The sequence below is a fragment of the Setaria viridis genome, chromosome 1, assembly GCF_005286985.2.
Source record: "Setaria viridis chromosome 1, Setaria_viridis_v4.0, whole genome shotgun sequence".
NCBI lineage: Eukaryota > Viridiplantae > Streptophyta > Magnoliopsida > Poales > Poaceae > Setaria > Setaria viridis.
Window position 1 is genome coordinate 35,791,679 of NC_048263.2, and position 14,556 is coordinate 35,806,234.

The 14,556-nt window shown below is 53.0% G+C and overlaps 2 protein-coding genes across 7 annotated transcripts; both read right to left on the bottom strand.

Annotated features, from left to right (window-relative positions):
• Positions 1 to 369: 369 nt before the first annotated feature.
• Positions 370 to 5,170, bottom strand: LOC117835694 (fatty acid desaturase DES2). Of its 2 annotated transcripts, none has more exons than XM_034715035.2 (2): positions 5,013 to 5,170; positions 370 to 2,028 (listed from the first exon to the last, which is right to left on the bottom strand). In XM_034715035.2, exon 2 carries the CDS (start codon positions 2,022 to 2,024, stop codon positions 861 to 863), a length of 1,164 nt encoding a protein of 387 aa, XP_034570926.1. In that variant the 5' UTR covers positions 2,025 to 2,028; positions 5,013 to 5,170; the 3' UTR covers positions 370 to 860. The 2 variants fall into 2 exon arrangements, with proteins under 2 accessions (XP_034570926.1, XP_034570931.1); XM_034715040.2 differs by lacking the exon at positions 5,013 to 5,170 and adding an exon at positions 2,163 to 4,978.
• Positions 5,171 to 7,898: 2,728 nt separating this feature from the next.
• On the bottom strand, positions 7,899 to 14,228 carry LOC117858422 (protein NRT1/ PTR FAMILY 7.3). Of its 5 annotated transcripts, none has more exons than XM_072294921.1 (5): positions 13,877 to 14,228; positions 13,238 to 13,338; positions 12,870 to 13,038; positions 11,873 to 12,090; positions 7,899 to 11,742 (listed from the first exon to the last, which is right to left on the bottom strand). In XM_072294921.1, the coding sequence occupies exons 3-5, from the start codon at positions 12,994 to 12,996 to the stop codon at positions 10,336 to 10,338; spliced, it is 1,752 nt and encodes a 583-aa protein (XP_072151022.1). In that variant the 5' UTR covers positions 12,997 to 13,038; positions 13,238 to 13,338; positions 13,877 to 14,228; the 3' UTR covers positions 7,899 to 10,335. The 5 variants fall into 5 exon arrangements, with proteins under 5 accessions (XP_072151022.1, XP_034597557.1, XP_034597483.1 ...); XM_034741666.2 differs by having other exon boundaries at positions 13,238 to 13,350; XM_034741592.2 differs by having other exon boundaries at positions 12,870 to 13,035; positions 13,877 to 14,227.
• Between the last annotated feature and the right edge of the window lie 328 nt (positions 14,229 to 14,556).

The following is a 14,556-nucleotide window of genomic DNA, read 5'->3' on the forward strand; positions in this document are numbered from 1 at the left end:
GCTCGTGTATGTGCAAGTTTTGGATTAGCTTTCCATCCGTAAGGACAGTTGAGACTGCCGAGAGCAACACTGGTCCTCCCAGAAAAAGGTGATTGCCACGGAAATCAGTTCTTCTCCAACCACACAATTCGCATGGGACCAGTGTTGCAAATTGGCACTACAGCCAAGCAGCGCCAAGGCATGATGTCCGAGCAAAGAGAGGAGCACGCTCGCCCTTGCTCGCCACATCTTTTGTGTGAATCGGTTTGTACGGGGTCAGCCGGGACAATCTTGGCCGGGGCAGTTAGCGAGCAGGCAGCCCAGAAGCGAGCAAACGCGACACGAGAGCCGTATGTGCGCCGAGTCAGAAAACCACCACAGGTAGTCAGCTAACCCAAAAAGTTGCCGTTCGACGATATGTTATTTCCGCCAAAAGCACCATGACATGGTTTTACAACAGCACGCGAGGGGGGGACGGAGAGACGACGCCAACGCAATGACAGACACGCACGCGCGGCCAGGCATAGGCACGGCCACTGACGCCAACCACGACGACGGCCGCCGGCAAGCCTACGCCGGCGACGACTAGAACACGGAGAAGGAAACACAACTCGGGGACGGCCCAGAGATCAGCGCCATGGGCACGCACACTACACTGACAAATTCGTCTACTTGTACTTGATGGCACCTCGATCTAGCAATGGCACTGCAGTATTAAGCCGTCTCTGTGCCCAAATGCTCTCTTTCCTGTCTAAAGACTGATGACTAACCATAGATAGGTAGATGGGGACTTGGTAGGACGATTACCATCTTCTCTCTTCCTGATTTTTCCTCCCATTCCTGCCGGTAAGTATGGGCGATCGCCTCAGCTCCGCAAGCGGCTAGAACTTGTTGTTGTACCAGAAGACGCCCTTGCGGTCCTCGGGCTCGACGTAGATGCACTCCCTGGCCTCGCGCCAGGTCGCCTTGGCCACGGGTGTCGGGTCGAACTGGTAGTACTCGCCGAGGATGGGCTTGATCGCCTTGGTGGCCTCCATGGCGTGGTAGTGCGGCATGGTGGAGAAGAGGTGGTGCGCGACGTGCGTGTCCGTGATGTTGTGGAACACGCGGTTGAGGATGCCGTAGTCGCGGTCCATGGTGGCCAGCGCCCCGCGCAGCCAGTCCCACTCGCTCGAGTCGTAGTGCGGGAGCGCCGGGTGGGTGTGCTGCAGGTAGGTGATGAGCACCAGCCACGCGTTCACGATCAGCAGCGGCACGGCGTAGATGCGCACCACCCACCAGAATCCGAACGTCGCCGCCAGCTTGTACAGCCCGAACGACACGGCCATGACGCCGGCGTCAGAGATGAAGATCTGCATGCGCTCCCGGTCGTTGTAGATCGGGCCGTAGGGGTCGTAGTGGCAGGCGAAGCGCGGGTAGGGGCGCCCCGACGCGTTGGTCGTCAGGTACAGCGGCCACCCGAGGGTGAGCTGCACGGCGATGTGCAGCAGCCGGCCGACGGGGTTGTTGTACACGTACGGGGTGTACCACGGCATAGCTTCCTTCTTCTTGGGGACGAACACCTCGTCACGCTCCAGGGAGCCCGTGTTCGAGTGGTGGCGCCGGTGGCTGTACTTCCATGAGAAGTACGGCACCATCAGCGACGAGTGCAGCACCAGGCCGACGATGTCGTCGAGGAGCTGGTAGTCGGAGAAGGCATGGTGGCCGCACTCGTGCGCGATGACCCACACGCCGGTGCACACGCAGCCCTGCATGATCCAGTAGAGCGGCCAGGCGGCAAAGTGGAGAGGGCTCGGGAGCGCTGGGATGAAGACCAGCGCGAAGTACAGGAGCGCAGCGACGATGACGAGGTCATAGACCACGTAGGAGAAGGACTTGATCACCGAGCGCTCGAAGCAGTGAGGTGGGATGGCCTTCTTGATCTGACCCAGCGTGAATGGTGGCTTGTCCACTGGTGAGCGCTGCATTGCAGCACCACCGGCAGCACGGCCGAGCAGCTCCTGCTTCTCCCGCTCCTTCTCCGTCATCCTGCCACCAGCACCCATTTTGCTGCAGACAACAAAACACAGATGATCAGACGACAACTTGAGATTAAATTATGCCCAGGGAAGTGTGAATCAAGAACAATTTTGTAATGACATCAACCGAACCAAAACTGCCATGAACGAAAAATATCTAGCAACCTGGCTCTTGTTCCCTTAGTCGCTTAGATTCTAAGAGTGCACGAGAGGAGCATCAACCACACAGACACATTAAAAAGAAAACAAGGCACGAGGGCGTCTCCATCCACAAAGGTGGCAGGGATGCCAGACATGATGCGATGCTGACACTTTCTTGGCTAAACATGATTAAAAATATTCCTACGTGACATAGCAAGTTGGGGATTGCATCCATCGCAGCAGCATGTGCTGAGCCCATGGCTTCTGTTCAGAATTCAGATTCGCTTTCCTGAGTGCACCATGAGTTCACATGCGCTCTGCTTCAGATCTGCCTAAAGCTGTACTTCTGAATTATACCGCACAAAACTAACGAAATGAAAAGTTTTACAAGACCCAGGATGGTAAAAAAAACGATGTTGATCGATCAAATAAGTGGAAGGCCTTGTCACTTGTGATGTTACGTGCCACTGACCAATCCTAAAATCCCCTTGAGAAACATGTGAGGCTGCACAAGTTCACATAATTGGACGGCTAGCTTTTTGTTTGTCAAAGTACTTATGAACCCCAGGAAAGCAGCACGCAAGAGATATTACAAGCACCAGAAACGTGTGGAGAAGAGATTCATGGCAAGTTGGGACGAAAATAAATGGTACCACATCTGATATGATAAGGTCATCAAATCCTACCACACACATTGGATGGTCAAATCTAAGCTGCCCAATAACCATCCAGCAGCAAGGAAATCGTTGCCCCTGTACGAGCGGTCAGTTTTGACAAGTTAGCAAATCTGAATCTGAAGTCTTAAGGCTTTCATTTCTCTATCCACCAACCATTCAGAGTTCAGCTCAGATGCAGCCAGTACTCATCTGCGCGTGCAACTACTCACTAGGTGCTACAGAACAGTGGTTGAGATCAAGGAACGTTACTAAATCTAAGAAACCGTTAGCTTCTGCGCAAAAAAAAGAGAAAGATTCAGTTTTTAGTCTTTCTTCATGAAATCGTTGTCCCTGTCCAAAACCTTTGGTAGTGCACCATCCACTATGGTTATGGTGAACAGTGAACATGTGCTCCACAAGGCGTACTCAGATGCTGTCTGTCTCCCATGGCCAAAATGATTCGAACGTGTCCGGTCTACCGGCCAACTATGCCGTCCAGGCGGAGACAAATCTGATCTGTCGATGGAGACGTTCGGCTGTGCTGATCCTACGCATTAATTCCGACTAGACGAGGTCGCCCGACTGATTAGGATCCCTAACTTCCTGATTGGACAGCAAGAGCGAGGCAAAACGAGCAAATGGCAAACGGCACATGGCGGCTGCCATGGCCATTTCCTAGCATAGTAGAGAGCATCACAAATTCACAATTCACAGCACCAGTATGGCAGCATAGCACAGCAAGTTGCAGACCAGGCCAAGGTGAAGGCCAGTCACCAGTAACCAGAGGGCCCTTGCAGCAGTCTTCAAATCTCACCGCGCCCAGATCTGCTGATCAATTATTCCAAACAAAAAAAAAAGGATCTGCTGATCCACGCCCCTGGACACTTGTCCGAATCCAGCTAGGTTATTTTATTCTACGGCTAAAAATGGTCTAGCAATTGGGAATTGCCAAAAAAGAAATCCGCGCACCGGTGAGGCAAGCCATCATGTGGTCCCGGAATTCGGTGCCACACTGCCACCCCTGCCGGCGGTGACCCCTGCGCCCTTGTACCGTTGCGCCGGCAGAGCCCAGGCGCGCACGCCGCACGATATCATAATGTACTCCATCCAACTATTGTCAGTAGCAGTGAGGCGGAGTAGGTGAATCTTTCTGCGCCGGTTTTGGCACTACGCGGGGAGGAAAGAGACGATCCCCACCGTCCAGATGCATCCAACGGAATCTGACGGCGGCGCGTCGTTAATCACGATGCTATCTTTTCTAGGTCAGGCACCACCGTACTACGCGCCGCCGCCCGCCGGCCGCGGAGCGCGTGACGCCGTAACTGAGATTGAAAGAAACACCCGCTATTTCTTTTCTATTCAAAGTTCCTAGCACGAGAAAGCATATGCCTTTTTCGTCTGGAAAATAAGAGGTTTTTTTTAGGGCAAGGAAAATAAGAGTTTTTTATACATGACCAAAGCAACATTTTGCTTCGTCGATGCGACGATTGCTCGTGCAGCGGAAAGGTCAATTCTTTGAGTGCAGTCATCGCCAACTCCGCGCTTAGCGCATCAGTCATCAGTAAAAAAACAGAGAGGCTGAGCATCATTGACGCCCAACATGGAGGGGCCAAGGCGAAAGGACCAAAGGAGGCCTGCCTTTGTTGGCCAAAAAAAAAAGTTGTGAAGGTAGCTGCTTTTATCTCCACAGGATTAACGGGAACTGCAAAAAGTTTGCGGCGAAAGGTGGCATGTCAGGTTTCCCAAAACGAGTGGCAACGGCACGAGGGGCGGATATCATGGTCCCATACCGCGGGGAAATATCTGAGGAGCGGCATGGCTCGCTGAATCCTACAGATCTGGTGGGAAACGAGCGTGCTTCGTCACGAATCATTTGGGCCAATCTACATCGGAAGGTGTCGCGGGTGCCCGGTGGCGAGATCGACGTCGAGCTCCAACGGCAGACCCCACGGAGAACTACCGCGTCCCCATTACATCCCCCCAAAACCGAACGCTGCGGATCGACGACCAGCTCCGCCAGCCCCCGGCGGAATCGACAGCGAGCCACGATCCCACGCCGGCGAGCCGGCTGCATGTTCCCGAGCCCAACACGCCCCCAAAACCAAACTCCGGATAAACGAAAAGGCAATCGATTCCTCACCAATCCACACCGAATCAGAGCAATCTAGGAAACAGTGGCAGGGGGGAATTCATTGAGGAAGGCGAATGCGGGGGGCACCTGAGACTGAGGAGGACGGCACACGCAGCCGCTTCGGGTCGGAGCAGATCAGGCGGACGCCGCGGCCCTCGTCCCTCCCCTCCTCTCCTGGAGAGGAAAACGAGTTGTGGTGTGCGGGGATTTGCGGGGGGAGGGAGCCTGGCCGCCTTCCATTTAAAAGCGTCACCCCCCCCCCCCCCCCCCCCCCCCCCCCCCCCACCCCCCCCACCCCACCCCCCCTGGAGAGTGGGCCCGCCCGCGGCTCTGTCCAGATGGGACGCACTAACCCACGTCGGCGACGGTGGGAAATCCGGCCCCGTCCACGTGGAGCGCCCTGTTTCGCTGGCTCCCCCGGCGGGGCGTGACCCGGATGGCGCGACGGCGGACGCGGGCCGTCCGTGCCTCGCATCCGACGGACGGCCGCGCGCCTCAGCATTTTTTAGAATCTTGTTCTCAAGATTTACAATGTGTAATGCAGCGTCATCTGCAGGACCGTTGGCGTTGAGCTACACGTAGCAGCATTTGTGGTTAGGTGTAGATATTTTTTCCCCCACGAGTCAACCCAATCGTATTTGGTATGGAGGTTTCAAAACAAGAACTCTCATTAGATATGGTTGGTTTACTTGTACACACGTATTACATGTTTGCACGCACCTAGCTACATCCCTGATATAGTAGGGCTGCTGCAGTAGCCTTGCGATTCTTTCTAGTTTCTAGCACACGCAAGTTAGGCCTGTTAGTCCGATGTCACATCAAATATTTAAAGTTCATGTCACATCAAATATTTAGATATCAATTAGAAGTATTAAATATAGATTAATTATAAAACTAAATTGACAAATGAAGGCTAATTTGCGAGACGAATCTATTAAACCTAATTAGTCCATAATATGATAATTAATTTTATAATTAGTGACATGAAGTTTTTAGTTATCAAATAGCCGACGCCCCTAAACGCCTCGACGTGACGGTGAACCGGGGGCCGTAAGCACGTGACGGCGTGTGGCGAACTCGATCAGCGGATCGCGCGCGCACGTGGCTGCAGGATGCTCTGGGAGGTCGGCATCCTCGTCGGCCCTCGGGCAATCCGCCCGCGCGCCCGCTCGTGTTTTCACTGCGCCCGACGAGGTAAAACGTCGCGTCCACAGATCATTCCGTTTTGTCACAGTGGTGGCTGATGCACGCCGAGACAGAAAATTCAGAGACCCTGATGGTGATCGGCGACTGATTGGGACCCTCCGATGATAACACTGATGCGGTCAGCGACGAGATGCGAAAACGAAACCCTCCTCTGTTAATTAATTGTTCTTTTTGTTTACTGGATGGATGGCATGCGAGGTTTTGCCTTTCAGCTGCTTTTGTCGACGTGAAACCATTGGTGAGGTGGAGATATTCTTCCGTTTCGCGGCCGGACAAAGCTCACCGAGTTAGTATATCCGGTTTGCTGGAGATTTGAAAATTACGATATCGGTGGCAACTTGTGAGCATGTGCCCAAGTTGCCATATACAACTACCACCACAAAAATGTAACTACTACAACCCACCACTACCACATATACCTCGCCTCGCCGCTGCATTGTCCATCAACTGGCTACTTGCATTACAAAACTGCAACGCCGATGTCGGGCGGCGGCTACATGTACATGCAGAGATTCTTGTCCTGTGCAGCTTCAATCCCTGCGAATTTTTGGCTGATCTTTTGCATATGGTGCAGCCATGCAGGATAACCTTCGTTCAGTAGCGCAACACCGGTTACCAACCCACGGTGTCGATCGGCCGAAGCAGGCAGCGAGGTGTGGCGTTGTACAACCCGTGACGGGGATCAAGCATGTGACGTGATCATCTACAAAAATTGTGTGTGTGTGTGTGTGGGGGGGGGGGGGGGGGGGGGGGGGGGTTAGCCCACGGATTAGGTGCACTAACCAGGCATCTCTAGCTAGGTTGACGCAACTGGTTGGGAAATCAGCACGAAATCAAGTGAACTCGCACGGATCGATTACAGCTAGCTATGCCTTCAGACGGCCGGCCATTATATTACAGATAGGAGGAGGCTCAAAATTAAACTTCACCGGCGCACGGTGTAAAGCCGCTGAATTGAAACGTTAAGAAAGTCGTGCTCGTGCTGGCAACTAGTGTGGTTTCTTCAGGGTTTGGTGCGCGCTGTTCAACCTAACGCGTGGGTGCATCGTCGACCAGAGAGAGGCGGAGCAAGCCGTACCACGAGCAGGCACGAAGACAGGCATGGTCAGTGAACTACACGCGCAGTGCAGGACCGACCGTGGGCTGCTTGTACATGCATTCAAGCGGTTCTAGTTCTATCGCTTCTCTCCATGTTTTTTCTTTTCTTGCGTTTGACTATATTCTCGAGCTGAAAGTGTTCGAACATGCAGGTGCGCAGAGAGTCAATATTGGCATCCGTGCCGCACCGTGTTACTCTGTTAGAAATCTGCAATTTCTAAATTATTTTTTTTGTATGTCTATGGAATTCATGTGGCTGCCCTTTACTCCCTGGTGTAGCTGAAAATGTCTGAACCCGTATTTCCCAATCTGAAGAAAACAGTTACTTACAGCAGCAGCAGTATGGGTCGCCATAGTGCAGCAGCGACATGGATGGAATTGGCACACGATGCATCCGTATCCTAGATGTAATCAGAAATGTTTCTGCCGACCACATATATGCCCATGTGGAATGGTGATGGTGGTGATTATCTAAAAAAATGAAATGGTTGTGAAAGGACCGGCAAGAAACCATGCAGATTGGTTTCAGGTACTCGAGGTATACGTCTTAGTACCGATACTAAAACCACCTCTATAGTACGGTTATCTATACCACTGCTCCAGCTTCCAAAAGCGTCTGCTTCTCCAAAAATCACAAGCACCTGTTTCTCCAAGAATCACAATCACAAATTCCTTACGCGCACATGGATTTCACAAGAATAAAAAAAAATTCACAATCACATGAATCACAGTAAGAATCACAATAACAGACTTCACAAGAATCACAGCATGAATCATAAGAATACATTTCACAAGAATCACTATCACACATTTCACAAGAATCACATAAAAAATTAAAAACATAGAGTTCACACGGGAGCTTCGCCTGTGCCGTCGAGCCTTCCACTGCATCTCCTTACATACTTGCCATCAAGCGTCGTCGGGCCTCCTCACCCGCGGCCAGCGCCCTTGGTGGCCGGCTGGGGAGGCCCTACGCCCTCGGTGGCCGGCGGCTGGGGAGACCCCCTGCTTGCGGTAGTGAGAGAGGAGAGGGAGGAGAAAGGAGGCTGTGTGGAAGGAGGAGTGGCTGGTGGAGAGAGGAGAGTGGGGAGATAAGGCTGGTGGTGTGGGTGGGGAGATAGGGCCTGTTCGCTTCAGCTTATTCAGCCGGCTTATCAGCCACCAAACAGTGTTTTCTCTCACAACAAATCAGCCGTTTCAGCTTTTCAGCCAGGTTATAAGCTGAAGCGAACAGGCCCATAAAGGATAAGGCCGAGTGGGTGGGGAGGTAAGGAGAGAGAGGAGAGAGCTTTTAGTACCGGGTGGAGACTTCACCCGGTACTAAAGGTCCTCAGGTACTAATTGGTAACCTTTAGTACCGGGTGAAGCCTCCACTCGGTACTAAAGGGGCCTCCATTCGGTACTAAAGGAGATCACGGGAGGCTCCTCGTCCATTAGCCGTTAAGCCCGATACTAAGTACGGAGTTAAAAACCAACCGTTACTAAGATCGAAGTTTCCCACCAGTGTCGAAGGAACAAGCATGTTATGTGGCGAGAAATGCATGCATGTTCATGCAATGATCCATATCCATGTGAATGTGATCCCCGCAAGCTCATGTGCTTTGCAGCTGAGAGGAGAAACTCAACAGAGACCACAAGAAATGCGATGGTCCAGCCCTTCTCATCCGAAACGATGCTACGGCCAGCTCAGAAAAGGAACGGTGCTACAGCGCTTGTTGATATGAGGTGCCAATTGGATTCTTCAACGTTTTTTGTGATCCGGCACTTCTCCATAATCCGATGTTTACTATTCAACATTCTGAAATGTCAGTGTGTTGTCTGCAGTGTTGTCATGCATCTCCATTCAGTTTTGATTTTGTGTCCCCCGTGCAGTGGCTGAAATATTGTGCTTACTATAGCTTTGCCTGATCTCCATTTTCTGCCTACGTCATCGACTCATTGCGCTTGTGATGATTAGTGTTCCCCACGATTTCGTTTTGTTCCATCATCTTCACTTTTAACAGCCCCCCATCTAAATCATCACTCATCACAGTGCCTCCTCTTCAGAGGTCATGTAAACAGGCAACAGAAAATGTCTCTGGCGTGGTTCTTGCAGTGGAGTAGGTGACGGTGCATGCAACCATGCAGGCGACGCTGATGATCCAAGTGCGCCAGCAACATCAACCGTCCTGCAGACACGCGACACCCACCTGCGAATCAAGTTCCAAGAACCGAAAGATACCCATCTACGGACATGGCGCGGCTCTCAGCTTCGTCAGCTGATGTCTCATGTCTGCCACACATACTAGCAACAAAGCCAACATGTAGCACGCATCGTGCTCTCCGAAAAAATCAACCGGCACGAGCAACGAGCGCACGTCCCATGACGAGAGATCAGCTACCGGACAGTCTACCGCTGCCTCGGCGAGAGCAGCCAAAGCGATCGAGCTCGGCGCTGGCGCCTTGCTGAGGGAGAACTGACAAGTGGCGAGCATGCTCTGCAGGTGTCACCAACGGATGCTCTGCTCGGATCGATGCGGCCGCGCGCTGGCGGGTAGCAGACGGCGGCGGGGGCGGTGCGCCGGTGCGAGCGAGACAGCCAAGCGGTGGCGTGCAGAGTTCCCAAGCGGTGGTGCTCCGACCGTCCGACGCGCGCGAGCAGTGGCGCGGAGGGACGGGGGAACTCGTTGCCTCGTCCGGCCACCGCGCGGGTAAACGAAACCACTTCTCCGCCCGTCGAGAGTGTTGCGTGCTGGAAGCCAGATTTACCCAAAGATGGCAATCTGACATGGATCGGGCGTTTTTACTTCCATTTGGAATTTTGGATCGGTCACAATAACAGAAGTCTGCCTTTTAGAGGATTGTTGCATGCCACTTCAGCCGAGATCCGTACATAACCCTAAACATATACACACAGTCGTACATAGGAGTAGTAGCATCGGTACTTGTACTTCACATTGAGATCAGAGAGTCAGAGACTACTGCTTCTTGAATCTTGCTTGACACGAACAACATGGGCCATCCACCGCTGAGCGTGGCATTTTATTTCCTATACGGGCCAGCCCACGTCCGTCTCTCTCAATGAAACCAGCCACCAGCACACCAGCAAAAGGCCCAGGCCCAGTGTTTAAACGTGCGCGGAGGCCTTCCTCACCTCGTCGCCGCCGTCGAGCCTGATTCCCTTGTACCACACCGCGCAGGGGATGTACACGGCGAGGTCCACGAGCGAGAGCACGGCGAGGAGGAAGTAGAATCTGTCGAGGTGTCCCGAGTTGAGGTTCCCCGGGATCCACCCGGGCCGCCGCTCCCCGGCGGTGAGGCTGGTGACCACGCTCACCAGCATGATGCTCACGTAGTTCCCCAGGGAGATGGACGCCATGCACAGCGCGCTCCCGAAGCTCTTCACGCCGTCGGGGGCCTGCCCGTTGAAGAACTCAAGCTGCCCCACGTACATGAACACCTCCGACGCCCCGATCAGCGCGTACTGCGGCACCTGCCACAGCACGCTCAGGGAGCTCGGCTGGTCCGGCGCCGCCACGCGCCGCAGGCGCTCCACCTCCACCACGCCGGCGACCACCATGGCCGCCATGCCGATCACGAGCCCGACGCCCATCCGCTGCAGCTCCGTAAGGCCCCGCGGGTTCCCCGACACCCGAGCCATGGCCGGGACCAGCGCGCGGCGGTACACGGCGATGAACACCAGCACGCTGAGGATGTCGAAGAGCGACATGCTCGCGGCGGGGATGCGGAAGGACCCGATGGTGGTGTTCATGGTGGCACCCTGCTCCACGAACAGCGACGCCATCTGGGTGAACACCACCGAGTACACGATCGTGCACAGCCAGATGGGAAGCATCCTCAGGATGCACTTCACCTCCTCCACCTGCGTCACCGTGCAGAGACGCCACGGGTCCTCCATCGTCTCCGGCGTGCTGCGCTCCTCCTCGGTGACCGTCGCTGCCCTGTCGAAGAACCGGAGCTCGTCGCTGTGGAGGATCCGGCGGATGCCCGAGACCTTGGGGTCCTCTCCCTCAACCTCGTGGAGGAGCTCGCCGCGGGGCACCTCGGCGCGCCACTTGCGGGACGCGGCGACGAGCACCTGCGCGATGCGGGTCAGCGGGTTGCCGCTCGGCTTGAAGTGCCGGTAGTTGGGGTTGCCGAGGAGGAAGAGCACGAGTGCCAGCGCCGCGGCGGCGGCCGAGACCCAGAACCCCATGACCCACCGGCCGGAATCCTCGTAGTAGACCAGCACGGTGTTGGAAAAGAGGGATCCGACGTTGAGCGCCAGGTAGAAGTAGGTGAAGAAGGCGACCTTGGAGCGGGCCTCCTCGGGGTCCGTCTCGTCGAACTGGTCCGACCCGAACGTGGCGATGGAAGGCTGGTACCCGCCGTTGCCAAAGGCGATCATGTAGGTGGACAGGTAGAAGAGCGCGACGCCGGGCGCCGACGGCTCGTCGCAGCGCGAGTTGACGCCGCCGCAGCCAGTGGGATTCACCAGCAAGAACCATGACGCGAGCGACAGTATCACCAGGCCCTGATGATGATCAAGAACAAACAATAACAGTTGATTAATTAATCCAGTAAGAACAGTGCAGCAACAGAAGAGGATCTGAGGATTGTGACGATAATTGATCGGTGGCTGAAGATGATGGTATCGATCGTACCGTGACGTAGATGATCTGGAAGATGGCGCAGGTGATGTATCGGCCCCAGTAGGAGTCGCTGAGGAAGGCGCCGATGAGGGAGAAGATGTAGACGGTGCCGGTCCACTTGCTGATGTTGTTGGCCGCCTCGGCGTTGTCCTGGTGGAGCACCCGCCGCAGGAACACCACCAGGTTCACCCCGACGCCGAAGAAGGCGCACGTGACCAGGCCGTAGTTAGCTGCACACAAGCAAAAGAGATGTGATCTCGAGTCAGTTTCAATCATCTATCTGATCCGCAGTTTTCTGACAGAATAAGGCAGAGGTTCATGTGGTTTGTTTGTAGTTCACCACAAAGCTTAAAAATAGTTCCCAGCAACCAAAACATCCGAGTTTAGACTTCAGAATATAAACAGAGTTTACTGCTCGTGGCGGAGTAAATCGACGAGAGGGCCAAACGTAGTGCAGAACCTGAAGAGTCCAGTTTGGATTCTGAACTGCACTCAACATGGGCAGGCAAACGGACCTTTTCTATCAAATGGTAAATTGTACATCGATGGATTTACACTTCTGGATAGTCCGGTTCTAGAGCACTTTACAAATTGAAATCAGTAACTACTCCCTCCATTCCCTCCGTTTCCAAATTGCAGATCATTGTTCCAACTTTCTTGGAGAGTCAAAATTATAGAGAGGACTACAAAGATTTATAGCACCGAATAGATATACTATGAAAATATATTTAATAAAAAATCTAATAATACTTATTTGGTATCATAAATATTAGTACTTTATTGTATAATTTGGTCAAACTTAAGATACTTTGACTTTTTTTCAAAAAGTTGGAATGACTTACAATTTGAAATGGAGGAAGTATCAATCATTTACGGACTACAGAGTAAGCAATTAGGCATCAGCAAACAAGCTCTTTCACCGATATTTTGTAGCTGTTTACACAACTTATTTTTGAAACACGTGAGATGTTTCGCAGCGATTTTTTTAGATAAAAACAGTAAGTTTTACCTAGCAGCAGGATGGCAGATCTCCATCTTCCAGTGGTTGCTTTGACAGCTGGTTTTCCTCGTCTATCCATGGACCCGTCCTCAGTGACGGGCGACATCCACTTCGAATCAACAGTAGTGGGATCCATCACCTTGTCCAATGGGTTTCCTGAACTTTCGCTTTCAGCCTGCTTCATCAACGATTAAGAAAATAAACCGACAGTTAGTTAAAGACCTTATCCAAAAACAGTTAGTTAAAAGAATCGATACTTTGGGACTTTCACAAGTTCCTGGCAAAATTTAGCAGAATTAAAAGTTCAAAACTATTCATTAAATCATATGGATTATTGCAGTTATTTGCCAATCCATTCATAGAATCAGACGGCATACCTTGCTTGCTTAATCTATTCGCTGGAGCTTGTTAAGAAATTTCTTCAGTCTTTCTGTATGGAAGCGTTGAAAGATCGTATATATTGCCAACAAGATTTAGCCTGTGATATACCCTACATTAACACCTCGTGTTAGCTAGGGATGAACAAATTAAACAATCCATTGCGAAAGCATAGGTTATAATTTTTTTCATCCTCGATGATCATCAAAGTGGAACAGCTGAGCATGCAAAACTTCACTTTCTACTCCTCAGGCGCTAAAAACCAAGTATGGACGGTCATCGTGTACCGTGACATAGGCGTTCCGTGCTGTCACGATTGATCTGGTCCGCACAAATCCGTATCGGAAACTACTGCTGCTGGTACAGGCAGCTAAGCTGTCCAGGCCATAGCTTTAATTTGGCTTCGTACGTGTAACCCGTGCGCATGCATGTAGGCTTGACATCAAAGGATGCCACAAACACCGTGCATGCACCGATCGAGTTCCCTAAGGTAGAAACTTTTTACAAGTATCTTAATTATTAAAAGAACACTAGTCTCGCTCTATCTTGTGCCTACCGCAAAGAACTGATCATGACGATGCATGAGGCGACCGAGATGGCAGAAATGATCACAGTACTGTACATGGTATGAAGCATACCTTCGTTGATAAACCCTCCGGGGCGAGCGCGCTGCAACGACGACGGCTCCGGCGACGGGGACGACAGGCACGCCACGAACCAGAGCGGAGCCAGCACCTCGACCTCGACGACGCCAGCAAGGCCTCCAGTCATTTACCGGGTGGCGCCGGCGGCAATGCGAGAGGAGGGGAAGGGAGGGGATAGGATTGGAGGAGGGATGGATAGCAGGTGCGGGGTTCTTGGGGGTGGCGCGGCCGCATATTTATGGACGCCGGCCGGGAGCCGGAGGAGGGTGGGCAGCCAGACGAGACGGAGAGACCGGCCGGCAGGTCGCGCCGTAGGTGTTGGTGGCAGTTTTCGTTTCCTCCTGCGCGGCGGGGCTGGGGAAAGCGCGCGCGCCGACACATGTGGCGGCATGCATGGGCCGTGCCAGCTGTTTTTTGACCCCACCTTTCTTCCCCCCTAGGAAAAGCGGAGATCTTGTGAGCCGGAGCTCCATCGTCACTGTCCGGCCAACCACACAGGCTAGTAGGGAGGAAAGAAGTGATGAGCCTTCTCTGCAGTACTGTGCTGCACTTGAGCTTCTGATGTGTGTGGGTTGGATTCACGTGTAAGTGACTCAACTAGAGAGAGGTAAGTACTTCCGAGAATCCGTTTCCGAAAGAAAAGCTCGGGAGGCCGGGAGAAAAATGCTCCACCA